This window comes from Salmo salar, chromosome 13, assembly GCF_965601325.2.
Source record: "Salmo salar chromosome 13, fSalSal1, whole genome shotgun sequence".
NCBI lineage: Eukaryota > Metazoa > Chordata > Actinopteri > Salmoniformes > Salmonidae > Salmo > Salmo salar.
In genome coordinates this window covers 39224496-39241711 of record NC_138303.1, presented here as the reverse complement: position 1 = coordinate 39241711, position 17216 = coordinate 39224496, and the positions used below count along the sequence as shown (strand labels likewise).

General features: G+C 42.5%; 2 protein-coding genes across 4 annotated transcripts; both read right to left on the bottom strand.

Annotated features, from left to right (window-relative positions):
- Positions 1–4458: 4458 nt before the first annotated feature.
- On the bottom strand, positions 4459–8896 carry LOC106567333 (chitinase-3-like protein 1). Of its 2 annotated transcripts, none has more exons than XM_082960067.1 (9): positions 8062–8896; positions 7465–7569; positions 7083–7332; positions 6949–7005; positions 6680–6845; positions 6455–6579; positions 5728–6222; positions 5496–5615; positions 4459–5279 (listed from the first exon to the last, which is right to left on the bottom strand). In XM_082960067.1, exons 2-7 carry the CDS (start codon positions 7478–7480, stop codon positions 6075–6077), a joined length of 762 nt encoding a protein of 253 aa, XP_082816193.1. In that variant the 5' UTR covers positions 7481–7569; positions 8062–8896; the 3' UTR covers positions 4459–5279; positions 5496–5615; positions 5728–6074. The 2 variants fall into 2 exon arrangements, with proteins under 2 accessions (XP_082816193.1, XP_082816194.1); XM_082960068.1 differs by having other exon boundaries at positions 7465–7534.
- Positions 8897–9749: 853 nt separating this feature from the next.
- LOC106567160 (solute carrier family 26 member 9) lies at positions 9750–17041 on the bottom strand. Of its 2 annotated transcripts, XM_082960066.1 has the most exons (21): positions 17023–17041; positions 16004–16193; positions 15637–15776; positions 15364–15474; positions 15080–15255; positions 14776–14940; positions 14516–14668; positions 14332–14414; positions 14072–14219; positions 13781–13894; positions 13442–13519; positions 13051–13146; positions 12849–12955; positions 12662–12731; positions 12448–12540; positions 12220–12351; positions 11865–12110; positions 11549–11603; positions 10878–11018; positions 10023–10084; positions 9750–9877 (listed from the first exon to the last, which is right to left on the bottom strand). In XM_082960066.1, exons 2-21 carry the CDS (start codon positions 16126–16128, stop codon positions 9866–9868), a joined length of 2307 nt encoding a protein of 768 aa, XP_082816192.1. In that variant the 5' UTR covers positions 16129–16193; positions 17023–17041; the 3' UTR covers positions 9750–9865. The 2 variants fall into 2 exon arrangements, with proteins under 2 accessions (XP_082816192.1, XP_082816191.1); XM_082960065.1 differs by lacking the exon at positions 17023–17041 and having other exon boundaries at positions 16004–16984.
- Between the last annotated feature and the right edge of the window lie 175 nt (positions 17042–17216).

Sequence of the window (17216 nt, the reverse complement as noted above, 5' to 3'; positions counted from 1 at the left end):
TATTACAGACTTGGTCAGGGAAAGGTTGAAAATGTCAGTTTAGTCACTTGCCAGTTGGTCCGCGCATGCTTTGAGTACACGTCCTGGTAATCCGTCTGACACCCCAGCTTCGTGAATGTTGACATGTTTAAAGGTCTTGCTCACAGCGGCTACCGAGAGCGTTATCACACAGTCGTCCAGAACAGCTGGTGCTCTTGTGCATGCTTCAGTGTTGCTTGCCTTAAAGCGAGCATAAAAGTCATTTAGCTCGTCTGGTAGGCTCGCGTCACTGGGCAGCTCGCATCTGGGTTTCCGTTTGTAGTCCGTAATAGTTTTCAAGCCTTGTCAGAGCCGGTGTAGTTGGATTCAATCTTAATCTTGTATTGATGCTTTGCTTGTTTGATGGTTCATTTGAGGGCATAGCGGGACTTCTTATAAGCGTCCGGATTAGTGTCCCGCTCCTTGAAAGCGGCAGCTCTAGCCTTTAGCTCAATGCAGATGTTGCCTGTAATCCATGGCTTCTGGTTGGGATATGTACGTACCGTCACTGTGGGGACGACGTTGTCTGTGCACTTATTGATGAAACCGATGACTGAGGTGGTATACTCCTCAATGCCATTGGATGAATCCCGATACATATTCCAGTCTGAGCTAGCAAAACAGTCCTGTAGCGTAGCATCCACGTCATCTGACCACTTCCGTATTGAGCGAGTCACTGGTACTTCCTGCTTTAGTTTTTGCTTGTAAGCAGGAATCAGGAGGATAGAATTATGGTCATATTTGCCAAATGGAGGGCAGGGGAGAGCTTTGCATACATCTCTGTGTGTGGAGTAAAGGTGGTCTAGAGTTGTTTTTCCTCTGGTTGCACATGTGACATGCTGGTAGAAATGAGGTAAAACGGATTTAAGTTTGCCTGCATTAAGGTACCCGGCCACTAGGAGCACCCCTTCTGGATGAGCATTTTCTTGTTTGCTTATGGCCTTATACAGCTGGTTGAGTGCGATCTTAGAGCCAGTATCAGTTTGTGGTAGTAAATATACGGCTACGAATAATATAGGTGTGAACTCTCTTGGTAGATAGTGTGGTCTACGGGTTATCATAAGGTACTCTACCTCAGGCGAGCAATACCTCAAGTCTTCTTTAATATCAGAAATCGCACACCAGCTGTTATTGACAAAAAGACACACACCCCCGCCCCTCATATACTACGATATTATCTCATTTGAAAAGATAAGTTGTCCAGTTTCCTTTCATTGCATTCAAATCATTATTTAACGTGTTTAAATTCCTGTTGCTTATACAAGTAGTTAACAAGTAATTACATGATAAAACTGAAATTGATTGTTATGTGCAGAGGAGAATATAGCAGTGGAACATTTGGAATGAACACAGGCTACAATCTATCTAGCTACCACGGTACATCACTTTTAATGGACCACTCCTACAGGTGAATGAACAAGAGAATAGAATGGCATTCCATTAAACTCTAGAACCCTGATTAAAACACAACCACCGTGATTCACAATAAGACCTCTCTAACCACAAAACATCCACCTGCTATTCTCAGGACATCGCACCAGCTCTCACCTGTACTGTAGCCTACCAGTGACACCTGCTGGGTACAGGCCTGTCAGGTATTACCACAGAGGGGTTACAAAGGGAAAAGGCAGCGTGATAGAGAGAAAGCCATTAAAAAGTGGAGCGTCTCGGAGTGGCTCTCCCACAGCTCCTGATTAAAGCTGATGGCCGTAGGAACTCTGTAATTACCTACGGTGCCAATTTTCTTCAGAGAGGAGGGAGGGAGGCTGCAGGACCAGGTGTAAAACAGAATATTTTAGGATTATTTCTTAATAGCATCATAAATCTATTCATGCATCACTGGCATACCGACAGCAACTGACTGCCACTGGGATAGCAGGATTAGTGCACCTGCTACCAACATGACGCAAGGATTCAGTTGACCCTCACTAAATATTTGCATATTTTCATTAAAATATACCAGTGTCATACAGTGGTCATAGAAATGAAGGTATACCATAGGCCTACCACTCCAGCTCATACATCGTAAATCTAAATAAAAATGTAATTCTACAGATTTTAACATAAAATGTTAAAGATTGTGGAATGATAAAGATAGTAAAATGGAATTGAATTAGTTTAAAATGTCATTGAGTGTGACATCTAGTGGGATGCATATTGTGACAATGAATCAGAGGGAGGTCAGAGTAGACGAGCTGGGATAATGTGATTGGGGAATGATGTGTATCCCACAGCATGCACACGAGCACACACACACACACAAACACAGGATGCCCTCCGGCGTCATCCATCTCTGCATAATTTAGACCATAATTTAAACTCAATCATCGTCGCTCCACATCCAGCCCAAGAGCTAGGCCACTGGAGGTCTGCCACAACTGCTAAACCTTAAGTGGGTTGGTGGCACTGTTGTCCCCTTGGACATGCACTTAATATGAGTGTGGATGCATCTATACTAATATATGAATACATAATGTAATCATATATTACTTACTGCTTTCAGATAAAACTGTTCTTGGCCATAGCAGCACGCAAAATGGCTTAAAACGGCTGTCAAACTTAGGACACTTCTCTCATCAGTACAGTACACAACCCAAGGGGTGTTTTCACCGAGTTTATGAGAGTATACCCAAAACATTGTGTGTTTGTGTTCTCTTCTCCTTATATTCAGTAATGACATTAGCAAATTGTCAAGTTATGCTCATGTATGCTCCAGAGGAAGCCTACACACTACATAGAGACTACTAGAGTAAATATCAACCCAATAGGGATATACAGTGCATTCGGAAAGTAGGCATACTCCTTGACTTTTTCCACTTTGTTACATTACAGCCTCATTCTAAAATTGATTACATTGTCCCCCCCCCCCCCCCCCCCCCTCATTAATCTACACACAATACCCCATAATGACAAAGCAAAAATAGGTTTAGACATTTTGGAAAATGTATTTAAAAAAAGACTTTGTTGAAGCACCTTTTGCAGTGATTACAGCCTCGAGTCTTCTTGGGTATGACGCTACAAGCTAGGCACACCTGTATTTGGGGAGTTTCTCCCATTCTTCTCTGCAGATGCTCTTAAGCTCGGTCAGGTTGGATGTGGAGTGTCGCTGCACAGCCATTTTCAGGTCTCTCAGAGATGTTAGATCGGGTTCAAGTCTGGGCTCTGGCTGGGCCACTCAAGGACATTCAGAGACTTGTCCCGAACCCCCACTTGGCTATGTGCTTAGGGTTGTTGTCCTGTTGGAAGGTGAACCTACGCTCCAGTCTGAGGTCCTGAACACTATGGAGCAGGTTTTCATCAAGGATCTCTCTGTCCTTGTAGTGCCTCTTGGCAAACTCCAAGCGGGCTGTCATGTGCCTTTTACTGAGGAGTGGCTTCCGTCTGGCCAATGTACCATAAAGGCCTGATTGGTGGAGTGCTGCAGAGATGGTTGTCCTTATGGAAGGTTCTCCCATCTCCACAGAGGATCTCTGTCAGAGTGACCATCGGGTTCTTGGTCACCTCCCTGACCAAAGCCCTTCTCCCCCGATTGCTCAGTTTGGCCGGGTGGCCAGCTCTAGGAAGTCTTGATGGTACCAAACTTCATCCATTTAAGAATGATGGAGGCCACTGTGTTCTTGGGAAAATTCAATGCTGCAGAAATGTTTTGGTAGCCTTCCCCAGATCTGTGCCTCGACACAATCCTGTCTCGTAGCTCTACGGAAAATTCCTTCAACCTCATGGCTTGGTTTTTGCTCTGACATGCAGACTACTGCTATATTGACTGTGGGACCTTATATAGACAGGTATGCACCTGAGCAAAGGGTCTGTATACCTATGTAATAAGGTATTTGTTTTTTATTTGTAATAAATTCACAAACATTTCTATTACTGGGGTCACGTGTCATTATGGGGTAGTGTATAGATAGAGATTTTTTTTTATATTTTTTATCCATTTTAGAATAAGCCTGTAATGTAACAAAATGTAGAAAAGGAAAGGGGTATGAATACTTTCCAAATGCACTGTAATAGTGTACTATTAAACAGATGAGTCCAGGGAAACAAAAGCCATGTGAAACTGCTGATGCCAAGTTCCTCCCCTTGCTGTCCAGCCTGCATTGCCCTTCTATAGTCAGCTAGGTCTCCATGGGGACAAGGCAGAGCGGAGTGCTCTCTCCTCTCCACAGCTGCGTCCTTCAATGGACACTCAGACTGGGTGTTAATTACAGAAAGACCACTGTCTCACCATGCAGCAGATGGGCTTGGTCAGCAACTTCACTAGACACTTTTTGTAGGCTAAATCTCCTTTGTGATTTCCCCGGCCCATACGGACCGATTTTGTGATCACCTTACACTGTAGTGTACTGCCCCCTGGCATCGGAGTGCAGTACTGCAAAGGAAGATATTACCATTTTTGTAAACTGCGGAGAGGGTACAGTGAAGAGTCAACTGCAAACAACCTGAAACCGATCTGTCATTTAATGGCATATCAACACTTTATATTAGGCCATGGAAACGGAGCCATTCATTTTATTATTTGTAAAGCAGTAACATTTGGAACTCTATGGTATTCCACCATAGAGGCCAGAGTGCAAGTTATGAAGCTAAATCTAAAGCCTCATCTCTACTATACCATGACAGAAATCACTCACAGAGCCAACAAACAGTCCGACCTGATCTACCATATAAAACAACTATGCTAATATCTTCTTGCAGGGATTTATTATTATTTTTTACATTTCATCTTTATTCAACTAGGAAAGTCAGTTAAGAACAAATTATTATTTTCAATGACGGCCTAGGAACAGTGGGTTAACTGCCTTGTTCAGGGGCAGAACGACAGATTTTTACCTTGTCGGCTCGGGGATTCGATCTTGCATCCTTTCGGTTACTAGTCCAACACTCTAACCACTAGGCTACCTGAGGCCCCAGGGATGGTATGTTGAGTCTTGCCAGTGTAGTGAGTTACGTTACAGTCACACTCCACTGTGTGAGTAAGTGTTGTGGCGGTCAAGGTGACGGTGACAATGGACATGGTAACCAGTGCGATGGCTGTCATGGGAAAGGAAACCACCATGACGATGTGGATGGCGATGGTGATGACGGTGGCGTGAGCGGTGGTGTCGTTTATGATGTCGTGGCCCCTTATCCCTGAGAAGCGACGCTTTGAGCAGTCTGGTGAACGGGAAGCGACCTTTGCAACACAGCGTCCCCGTGAAGTCATCCAGATCCAGAGACCACACCATGGCTCCACCCAGCTCCTGACGCTGCAGCGCTCTCATCTGCAGAGGAGCAGGAAGGAGTTTTACACATAGCTATGATAGTTATTGGATCAAAGTTAGTCGGCTGGCTAAACCTGGCATAATTACAAAATGGGTTGATTAATGTGCATTGTCCCTGTCAAATAAAGTAACAATGTAATGCAACTGTATCGGCTTGCTTGATCTATAAAGATAGGAAATGTGTTGCACAGATGCTGTATTGATGTAAACATTTACCTTCTCCCTCAGGATATGTATATATTCAAAGTTCAGCCAGTGATCGTATTCATGTGTCTGTATCAGCTTCTTGCTCTTATCAAATTTCACCACCGCCCCACTTTTGAGGTACTGACACACCTATAGTGTAGCATAGAGACAGAACCTGTCAGAAATGTCAGCAAAGTTGGAACAAACTTTATTGACACTTGAACCATAACAGGGTTCCTATTGCACTAGGTATGCTATTTACCTCATGGTAGGCCATAACACGTACAGTAGTATCAGTCTCAGTATATTCCGCTGCGTCCTCTTGTAGCTCTGTATCTTCCTTGTCATAATTTATCTCGTTCCCCAGGATTCGGGGTACAGGTGAGTAGGCAGGGAACCCCAGAGTCAGCTTCTGGGAATCCACTCCCTGAGAGAGCCAGTACTGCACTTGGTTCTGGTAAAACAGTACTGCATAAAGGTTCAATAGAAGAGACTAACAAACATAACACGTTCTTTGGAAATCATGACAAGTAAAACCAGCAGAAACACACTTGGTGTCCAAGTCATTTCAACCAGCTCTGGCCATCAGGAATACAATGATGAAGTAATTCATTTGTACTGAACAGTAGTGAGTACTTCTCTCTGAGGTGTGTCCATAGCTGGATGTTTCCGGCTGAACAATGGACTGATGTGACCCAACATTCCCTCCAGTGGCCCGTGGAGGTCAGACGTCACCAAGGAGATGAAGTCAACATACCTAGAGGGTCAAAGGTCAGGATTACTTTAAGAAAATGTTTAATTACATGAAATAGCTGTAAAATAATATGTGGTATGGTCTATCAACAAGTACTTCAATGAATGAAAATGTTACATGATTATGCCGTTCGTAATGTCCCATTTACTGTATCAGACGTCAATCTAAAACTGTGAGAGGTGAGTGTCTTTCTCCACCATAGTCCCATACTCCAGGGTACTGTGTGTGGACTCACTGGGGGAAGGAATGTGCATTGTAGGCCTCTCTGGCATAGTCTTCCAGGCCTGACACTGCTGTGGAGAGGAGCAGGGCCTCAATCCCTGAGACACGAGCCTCCTCCTGAATTCCTCCACGCAGCTCCTACGTTCGCACACACACACACACACACACACACACACACTTCTCACTTTGACAACATCAAATGAAAATGCAAACATGAAGAAGTCATCTCAGCTCTTACCTTGAGCAGATTAGTGAATATATTTTTTCCCCCCTGAGCTACATTAGAAGCAGAGGGAGGTTGCCACACCACATCCAGTCCATCAAAGCCCTCCTGCCTCAGGTGTTTCAGAACAGACTGGACAAACGTCTTCCTCCTGGTGTTGTTAGAGGACATCTTTAGGAGCCTATGGTGGAGGGATGGTTGGACGTTACTGCTTGGGTGAAAACTTTTCAATTCCAAAAGCACTTACAATTATTACTTTAATTAAGTGTGAGTGGGGTACTGACCTGGTGTCAGTAGAGTTCCTTCCCCCAACAGCAAGCAGAGTTTTCAGATCTGGGTTCCTGGTGGAGGGAGAAGAGATGGAATTATACAACCTGATGGTTGTGGTAGTAAAACCCTGATACACACACACACACACCCCTCTTTGAGCATGTTGAGGGAGTTGCAGAGGGTCTTATCCTCCTGTGTGAAGGGTGTGATGTGATAGTCCTGGTCCAGGTCCATGTAGGCCATGATGATATGAGTGCAGAGGAATGGGTCAGCCATGTCCAGGCTGAAGGTAAGCATGTCAGGATGGTGCTGGGTCCTGCTGTTCACATAGCACACCAGACGGTACTCTTCCCGAGTACAAACGGCTTTAGTGACCACCAGGCTGAACCAAACAAAAACTAAATGGAAGAGAGCAATATTTCAGTAATGTCCAACTACTATCCTCTCTACAGTACAATATCTAATGTAAAGGCAAGGCTACCATTTATACCAAGGAGATTACATTTGAATAAGTCTACAATGTTCCTTACCTGCTGCCACATTCATGTTGTGCTGACATCCAGGTAGAAACTTACATCTGACTGGGCAGGAAAGTAGGATCTAGGAAAATGATCGCTCAGATTGTTTTTGAAAAGCTGTGCCAAGAAAGACCACATTCTGTTTTGTCAGACTGATCTATATTTTACAACTTTTAAAATAGAGCAGGAAAACACCACAACTGTACAATACGATAGGTGTAATTTGATTTTACATTGTATGCTTTAGCAACACATTCAGTAATTGAATATTATTCATTCAATAAAGGTTCGTTTCAAACATTTGATTATGTTTCAGTGTTGTGTTACATCATATTCCACAAGAGGGAGATTGGTCCATGTTGACAACCACCCGTTATGTGCATACAATTTAATAAAATGTATAAACATGTTGCAAAAAAAATGTAACAGGCTATCTGAACTATAAAGGAATTTGTTAGCTCAAATGTGTATATTTTAAGTAAGTTCATGTTGATCAGTCTATATTGTAGTATTTTGTTCAAATCAAGAGAAAAACTAACATTCCACAGGTAACCTAATTAGCCTAGATATCGACAGTATTGCTGTTTATTTGCGTGCGACTTAACACACCTGTCCTCCCGTGTCTGGATAACACCGGAGAAGGTCTCACTTCAAATTAGGAAAAACATTACTACATATACACCTCAAGGAGAAACAACTACGCTGTGCTATTCCTAATAATCACAGCATAAGCCTATTGTCCAACCGCTTCTTCAAACCGTCGCACCTTCTTCTTCTGTGGACTTTATATGTTAGTTGCAACCAACTTTAAGGTGCATTACCGCCACCAACTGGCCTGGAGTGTGGACCAGAGACAGTCACGGTCAGTAGGCTATACTGCGCTCCAGCTAAAAGCCCGCAATCAGAGTACTGCTTGCTAGAGCGCACGTATCAATACCAGAGTGGGTACACTCGCTATAACGCAACTTTATTTTGTGAGAAAAACATCAGTAGAGTTGAAAATGCGATGGATACCCATTTTACTTTTATTTTTTATTCCGTAGCCTACATGGGAATGTAACTGCAAACGGTATTTATATGTGCACTATGTCATCACGCAAATACTTTTATCTGCACAAGTAAATTTGATGGAAACATATTTTTTTAGATTGGTATGAAAATCTGTCGCCAATTGAATGGAAACCTAGCTATTGAGGTGAGGACATGGCCAATTTGGCCATCATAGTCACCTTTCCCAATAGTATACAAATACGCCTGTATATTTAGAGAACTACAAAAACGGAGAAAAGATTACAGGTGAAACGAATTTGATTGGATAAGATGCTAGTGTCATGAAAGGTGCAACAGTTAGGTGTGATCATTGTCAGGAGGAGATGGAGACAGTGGAACATGTTCTATTTCAGTGCCAGAAATATGGGAGGGAAAGGGATTGTTATTAGATTTTAAGAAGTAATGGGGTTGAAGAGACAGAATTAAGTAAACTGCTGTGGAAATCTTCAGCGGATGTAGTATTTAGGTATTTAATTATGTATTTTGTTTCCTTAGGATTTACCAGGGGCATTCAAGCCTTACACTATGAGGTCCGGAGCCTACTGGTTATCTGTTCTATCTGATAATTAATTCCACCCACCTGGTGTCCCAGGTCTAAATCAGTCCCTGATTAGAATGGAACAATGAAAAAACACAGTGGAACTGGCTTCGAGGTCCAGAATTGAGTATGAGGGGCCTACATGATGAGATTATTATTGGCAAAAGAGCAAGATTATTTTTATTTGTCAAACAGCAGCCAAGCATCAATCATGTCACCAGAATAAGACCCTCAATATTTATTGGAAAGAAGCATCAAGCTCATCACCTTGCACTTTCCCCACCTTGTGAAGTTCATAACTTATTTCATCTGTAGCCTAATTCACTGCTTGCTTTCCAGACAAGTCATAGTGGGAGGACCACACATGTCATCGCGTGACTCCCAAGTTTACTTCCATATGATGGTTATTATATAAACATTTTGGCATAAAAGCATTTCCACCAACATTTTTTGCATAATTAATATACCACCTTGTCTAGAGTATTTTGTTTTGTCGACATTGGAAAGTTTCCATTGGGCCTATGATGACATGTTTTTATCTGACATGCACTTTACTCACATAAAAAGGTTGGATGGAAACCTGAATAGTGAGACCAGTTGTTCAGTCACTACAGATATTTTACAGTATAGACTATCACATGTTTATTATCATGATTTTGAGATAATCTAATAACTATTTGTACAATACACAATCATTGAGATACAGAAATTGACTGTTTAGACAACACTTTTTTGTTTTGTTTATTATCAACCTAAATGAACATTTTCCTCGATCTTCATTCATTTCATACATTCTCCATACATTCAGTAGTAAAAATCCCATGTTCAAAACAGTTCCTGTGGAGAGAAAAGGATGATTCAGAATGACTGTGGGTTGATAGGTAACCTAACGATTAGTAAACGGTAACCATCTGTTTTACAATTTGCTTCATCAAGATAGATTATCCACAACAGTGATAAATAGTTAATTTAGTCAGTGTACCTGCTCCAGATCCCTCTCCTCATCCTCCTGAATATTGAAGACCAGCTCCTTCCTCTCTTTCTCTGTCTGCAACCCCACAGAGAGACACACTTCAGTCAGGGAGCCTCTCCTTAACACCTAGCTAACTCAGGACTACACACACATATAGTACGTTATCATCTACACATTTATTTTATAATTGTATTGCTCTCTTGAACTCAACTGCTGTGTCTGTAACATCATCTGAACAAGTGATAATCATGGTCATTGTAGTTCCCGGATGCCATAAAGGTAATGGGAGAGAAAATAAAGGAGAAACAGACAGACGACTTGTCTTTCTCATGACCTCTGGCGACAACAGGATTCAAAGTGAAGTTGAGAAGTAAATGTTATAGGTAGTGGTGCCAAGTTTCCCTGGACTTGTGTTGTGTGATTTACCTGTTTACACTAACTGCCCCAGATAAGATGGTGGAGGTTGAGTAGAAAGGAAGCAAGTTAATGTGCCGGGTGAGTACCAGGGACACAGCTAAGAAAATTCCCACCCTAACTTATCACACTGCTCCAAATGTCCCCTTCTCCCCATCAGACGTAAGAACGGAATCTACCTATCTCTTCCTTATATATTTTGTAATCTTACTTATGTAATCACAGAAGTTCTGTGAAGTGTTTGAGCTGGATTTTTTCCTATTGATTGGATAACTCAGAAGGAAGTGTTCCATCTTTGTCAGATTGCAGACAATACATAGTTAATGTGTACTGCGTGTAGATGATTTACATAGAATAATCCCCTGCCTCTTGATTTACTTTGTCATTACTCAATGAGGATCTGTGAAGTGTTTCATGGTCATACTGATAAGGTGTAGGATTAAGTGGGACCTGCCTTTTCAGAGTTTTCGGTGTTTCTTGACCTCTGTTGGGCACAGAGGATGGCGTCATGGACAGAGAGGAAGAGGTGACCTTGGGCGATATTGCCCTCCTCAAACACCCCACCTCCCTCCAGCTCCTCGTACACCTGTGCTGTAAACACACACACCAGAAACCAACAAAGTAATACAAGGAGAAAAACTAGGGAGCTTAGGGACGTTGCATGCCCTCTATGATACTAGGATTTTTCTGTGAAAGTAATGTGACAGACATGGGCTTTTGTGTTAAGGGACTGAGTTTTCCACCCAACGTTATGGAACTCAAATGACCTTAAACATTCTTTTGGATCAGGAAGCCCAAGTCATTGCATATGTGATTCAGCAGAAGAACAGAGAACACTTTGTAAATGAATGGTAAATTGAATGCCAACCTGCACTATTCCCTTTGATGAATCACCTCTTTATCTCAATAGGAAAAAGTGAGAAGGAGAAGGAAATTGAAAATTCTAGACCCTATTATGGTCATGCTGAGATTGAATTTTAACCATTAACTGTGTTCTATGTAATCTTTTATGTGTCCTTAGTTTCCACACAGTGACTCAGCTTTTGCTCCTGCAAGTAAGATTCTGTTCCCATGACTACAATTGAAAGTCACCTAGCTACTTCATGAAAACTAGATCTTACCTTGAACATTGGCCAAGTAAAGCTTGATCCCCAGCATCTCATAGCTTGAGTTCATCTGTGAACAGCAAACGCATAACAGCACACATCAAGTCTCAACAAATTCTATGAGAGCTGCAGTGCATATCACTGTAAATGTTCAAATGCATCCTGCACTTTCAGACTTGTTAAAAAATGAAATAAAATGGGATACAGTAGTATCACCCATCATCTCATTATTCATATACTGCAGCTAGCAAAATATCAAACAAATGGCTTCAGCTAATGGGGATCCAAATAAAGGGAAAGCAAACAAAAACCAAATGGCTAGCTGTCTGACCTTGATGAGTACTTTGATTCCCATGAGGTCTATGAAGCAGACCCCTGCCATGTCCAGGATGAGGGTGTGGAAGGGCCTGGGTTGAGAGTCCAGGGTAACAGGGGAGGAACTTGGTTGTTCTGGGTCAGGAGGCTGCTCACCCAGCTCAATGTCACTACAGTGGAAGTTGACATAGCTGACGGGTGATGGTGGCGGGTAAGGATTGCTGTCGTCAAAGTCATTCTGAAGCTCTATCTGTGATATGGTCTAGACATGGGGGAGGACATAACCACAAAATAGTCAACTTAAGGTAGCTAGTTTAAAGTGACTTTGTCCATTTTAATGCATGAATTCCCCTTGACCTCTGACCTCTCACCTGAGACTTCATGGTTCCCAAAGAGCAGGGCTTCTTCTTCTTGGTCTTCTTGTTTTGCCCTTCTAACTCCTTCTGCTGCTTCTTCAGAAACTTCTTCCTGGCTAAGAGAAGTTTACTTGGGTCCAATCCAGTCTACGCACAAACACACCAGATGGGAAATGAGTCTAAACATAATTGACTTTGCATGGTAGAGAGAGGGATATGGCCATCCTTTAGTCATTAATGTACCTTTTTGATGACTTTTTGTCTGAATATCTCTGCATTGGCAAAATAGAGAGGGGAGCAGTAGTTCACTATTTTCACCCCCTCTACACATTTCACCTATAGAAATAAAATAAAAATGTCTGCATTCCATTGGATAGATTCACATTCATAAAACCTTGCTATGAAAGAAGACACAAACATAAATCCAAAGTAAATGGTGAATACGATGTTTTACTACCTTGCTGTAAATCTTGGGATTTTTGTAGAGATCTGTGTCCATGATCTGAGCCATCTCTGAACCATTTCGACTGTGAAGAACAAAAAAAGAATGTATAATATATATTTTTTACCATTCTAAAACAGATGACTATAGCAAATGTTCCAGTTTGTGACATTTATTGCGCAATCAATGTTGTTTTACTTACAACTGGGTCTGGAAAACAACCACGAGGATGGAGAAGCTGACTCCAATGGCAACTCCATAAGGCAAACTCAGGAAGAAGGTGGCTAAAAATGACACAACCCACACACACTGGACAAGATACAGGATCATTAGAGCAGTAGATTTGACAGTGTTTGAGTATCGTCGTCAGAGCTAACACTTAATGTGTGGGTTATTTGACTCACACAGTCCAGTTTGCTCTTCTTCCAGAGGTAATATGGGTCAGAGAGTTGCAGCAGAGTGTTCTTCAGGTTGATAGCTATCAGGGCTCCCAGCACAGACTGCAGGAATAAATGGTGATTAACATTCACTACCTTCAACATGTTATTTGTAGATCATGAACATGTATGATATAAGATGAAACAAAGACTTCTTTTGATTTTCTACCTTCAGTGTTACTGTACGTCAGTGATTCTCAACCAGGGGTCTAGGATGCCTGGGAGGCCTCAGAGAGCCTTCAGGGGGTCCCTGATTTGAAAGCGCTTCAGTGGGCCCCGGCATGGAAAAGGTTGAGAACACCTGCTGTACGTCACTGTTCTTATCTTTTTTTGAATGCACTGAAATAAAGGTCCTCACCTTTGGTAGTGGTTTGAGGAAAGCCCCCAAGGCCAACATGGTGACCATGACCACCAGCATCACACACAGACTGGCAAACTGTGAAGAGGAAAGTAGAGGAGAGATTAATTATTGAGACATGACGACAAAATGACAAACTAACCGTTGTGTACTGAACAGAGCTCTTATGAAACTTGGTACATTATGTTAGTCAGTCAACCAGAAAGTAAATTAACAAGTGAACGATTATTAAGTGAACTGTTAAGCATAAAAGTAAGAGGTATGTTCAATGAATACTGTGTTGTCTAGTGCCGTGCAAAGTTTCCACGTGGTCCTGCCTCACTGCTCCCTGTGTCTGACCTGTGATGTTCCCCCAGCATTGTCTACCGCCAAGGTGACAGACAGAGCACAGCAGATCACATGGATCTTGAAGAAAGACCCCAAGAAGTTACTGCAGCCCAGAGCCAACATCTCCTGCACAGAAACGCACACTCCTATCAGTGTTTATAGTACACTATGATGACTAATGGAGACTATAGTCAGACAGCTTAGACAGGGATTTGATGGCATTGCATTAAAAAAAATTGCACAAAATGGGTTTTCCATCTCATATGAAAAAAAGACGAAGACATGCTTGTCCCGTATTCGTACCTGATTGGGATCCACATCGTAGCCATGCTTTGCTGCCAGTGTCCTGCCCATAGCCAGGTTGATCACATAGCCCACGATAGCCAGGGAGAAGGCTGTGCTCAGCATGTCATCCCACTGAATCACAGTTGGGAGGATTGGAGCAGGAAATCTAGAAGAAGAGGTTGGGACCACAGAATCTACTGCATAAGGATAGACTGTAAAACAGCCATAATAGCAAACCATAACAGTAAACTTTTCTGGTAATATTCTGTGTCCCTTACCCTAGGGGAATTTCTCCCACTATGTCCATGTGATACTTCTTAGGCAGGTCCAGGGGACCTGATATGGCTGTGGCCACTACCACCTGTGCAAATGGAAGTTCTGGTTTAACCATTTATATTGGTCTTACAACTCCAGAGCATAGCATAGCATAAGAGGAACAGACGAGTCTCCTCGATTACTCACAACAATGATCTCCATGGGGATGGGGAAAGGCAGTTTGTGACGGTAGTGTGCACTCAGCTCCTTCACTGTTATGAGTACAACACTACTGACCAGAGCAAAGACCAGCGAGGCTATGTTGGTGTCAGGCAGGCCATAAAAAATATCTTTTAGAGTCTGGGACAAAAAGGGACATAATTTTGGCAACTTTTAGAAATTATAGAGAGGTGCATCATGGTTAGTGTAAGTAGTAATGTAGTTCTGCATGCATATAGGAGACTTACATATATGGTGGCAAGTGGTCCACTGTAGGGAGGTACTTTAATACCAAAGATGTACTTCAGCACAGAGATGAGGATCTGCAGTCCTGCAGCCGTCATGAAGCCCCTGACGAACGACTCAGACAAGTAGATGGCCACGAAGCCAAACTGCATTAGGCCCAGGCCCATCTGCTCAGATAGAATTTGTGTCCTTGGTCACTTACAATTATTAAGACAGTGTTATTTTCACGATACCACACTAAGGTAACATATTGTATTAACACTGTACAATGATGAACTAAGCCTCTATGTGGCCCTCAGGCAATACCTGGATGATGGCAGTGAGACAGGCCAGTGTTCCAGAGATGCCCAGTCGAACCTCGTTCATCCTGTCCTCATCCACTACTGTAGCATTGAGGGTGGCATTGAAGTGGCTGAAGTCAGACTCAGGGGCCAGACTCAAACACACCATTCCCACCATGATACTGAGCACAGCAAAAGTACCTGGACATAGAGATCACTCAATCACATCACACTTTAAGGAGATCTAGTCTTTCATCTAAAGTCTTCAATTATCCTTTAACATGCAGATTTACAGTAGATTTACAGTACCTGGGACCATTTGGTGAGCAGTGCCCATGAAGAAGTAGGGGATGAGAGGAAAGAAGGAGGAGTAGAGGCCATTGACAGGCGGCAGGTTAGCCAGCAGAGCAAACGCCATACCTGTACAGAGCATGACTCATGAATTGAATTAATCATAAAATCTTGATAATAAATTGTAATGTTAAAAACATCATTAGGAAACTATTCTGCTTCCGTATAAGATAATATATAGCAGGACAACAGCTCAAATGATGAGACACCAGAAGGAGGAAACTGACAAACCCTGAGGAACCTGAATGGTGCCTGCGCTGACCCCGCTAATGACATCACACAGCAGGTTCTCCTTCACCTTGTACTTGGGCAGCCAGCTCAGGATAGGCAGGTGTCTGAACAGCAGGGACTTGAGTCGAGACCCAGAGCACCTAATAACGTGCATCAGCATGCAAGGCTGGTTAGAACAGTCTCCCTATGGCCTCATCCTCTTTATTTGGTATAGTACTAGCTCAGTTCTCTCAAGCGGAACAATCTGGTTTAAAATGTAGATGTCGTAATGAAAGTACTAAAGTCTTGTTAGATGAGCTTAATTGACTCATGAAAGGAGATAAACAGTTGTGGGCTTTTGATAGTCAGTAGAATGTAAACACTGTACCTGAAGCATTTCTTCACTTTCTCTCCTATGGGGAAGGCCCGTTTCTTCTTGTCAAACTCCCCATCAAAGTCTGGGAGGGAGTAGGCTAGCCTGTTGATCACATAGCGTGGGCGCTCTTGTTGCATGGCTTCAGCCAATCAGAGGATAGTTAGGCAGGCCAAGAATTGACGCTAGTATCCATGCAGCTGCACTGAGGTGTGAATGAGAGATTACATTGCATTGATAAAATGACATAACATTACTTAAAGGTTAGTCTGGTCCAGATCTGTTTGAGCTCTTGCCAACTCCATGGCTGTTATTGTCAAGATAAACATGACTTTGGTGTGACAATTCCATTAAGAGTTGGCAAGATAGGAGAAACTGACTGCTACTCTTCCCTGGCTACTCAACGGACACTCACACAGCATCGTTTGAGGTGGCATCCATATACTAGGAAGGTCTATGAATATCAAGCAACTATAATACATAGGCGGTGGTTAGAAACAAGTAAGGTTGAATGAAACACCCTTATTTCCTGAGTATAAACCCCTCACGTTCTGCTGGGTTCCTAATCTAACCTTGAGAGAGGTAGGCAGGTCCAGTGCCATTCTGTCTGAACAGAGCTAGATAACCAATCTTCCAAACTAAAGGCACGTGGTCAGTCACACATCAGCCCCTCTCACACTACAAAGACCATGGTTATACTGAAATAATACTGAACTGGAAGAATGGGTTGCATGTTCAAAATTAAATATATTAAAAAATGACTGACAATTAAGATTCGATTTTTCAGTAATGCAAGTCAAAAGAATAGAGATAAAAAACTATATTTTGAGATCAGAAAGATCATGTCTTGCATGTGTGCCAGAGTCAGAATGCAAATCTATCAGAAAGCCTACAGTAAGACAATAGACCACCAAGTGTCTTACATTTGACATAAGGTGATCTGCAACATACTAAACACATTTCAGTCTAACACAAGGCAGAGTAAAGTGACCAACAAATCAAAAACAAAGCAAGTATGCCGCACTGTACCGTACTGTCAGAGTGAACCATGGGATGGCACTGGTTTGAGTTTTCACACCCCAGAAAAGATTAATTATTTGTTTTATACTGGAACTGTGCTGACACCTTCTCCATGGGAGGAGCCACAGACGGGAAACCATGGTCTAGCTTCCTTTAGAGGGAAAGGCATCATGTTTGGTTGGAATAGTTAATGGTAGAAGTGCAATAT

What these genes read in the sequence shown, in the direction of transcription:
- LOC106567333 (XM_082960067.1), bottom strand. An exon ending in CTCAACATGCTCAAAGAGGG is followed by an intron (nt 7,006 to 7,082) that starts GTGTGTGTGTGT and finishes TCCCTCCACCAG; the next exon opens with GAACCCAGATCTGAAAACTC. An exon ending in TATTCACTAATCTGCTCAAG is followed by an intron (nt 6,580 to 6,679) that starts GTAAGAGCTGAG and finishes GTGCGAACGTAG; the next exon opens with GAGCTGCGTGGAGGAATTCA.
- LOC106567160 (XM_082960066.1), bottom strand. Translation starts at nt 16,128, where the DNA reads ATGCAACAAGAGCGCCCACGCTATGTGATCAACAGGCTAGCCTACTCC. An exon ending in CACCATTCAGGTTCCTCAGG is followed by an intron (nt 15,475 to 15,636) that starts GTTTGTCAGTTT and finishes TGCTCTGTACAG; the next exon opens with GTATGGCGTTTGCTCTGCTG. An exon ending in GACCACTTGCCACCATATAT is followed by an intron (nt 14,669 to 14,775) that starts GTAAGTCTCCTA and finishes TTTTTGTCCCAG; the next exon opens with ACTCTAAAAGATATTTTTTA.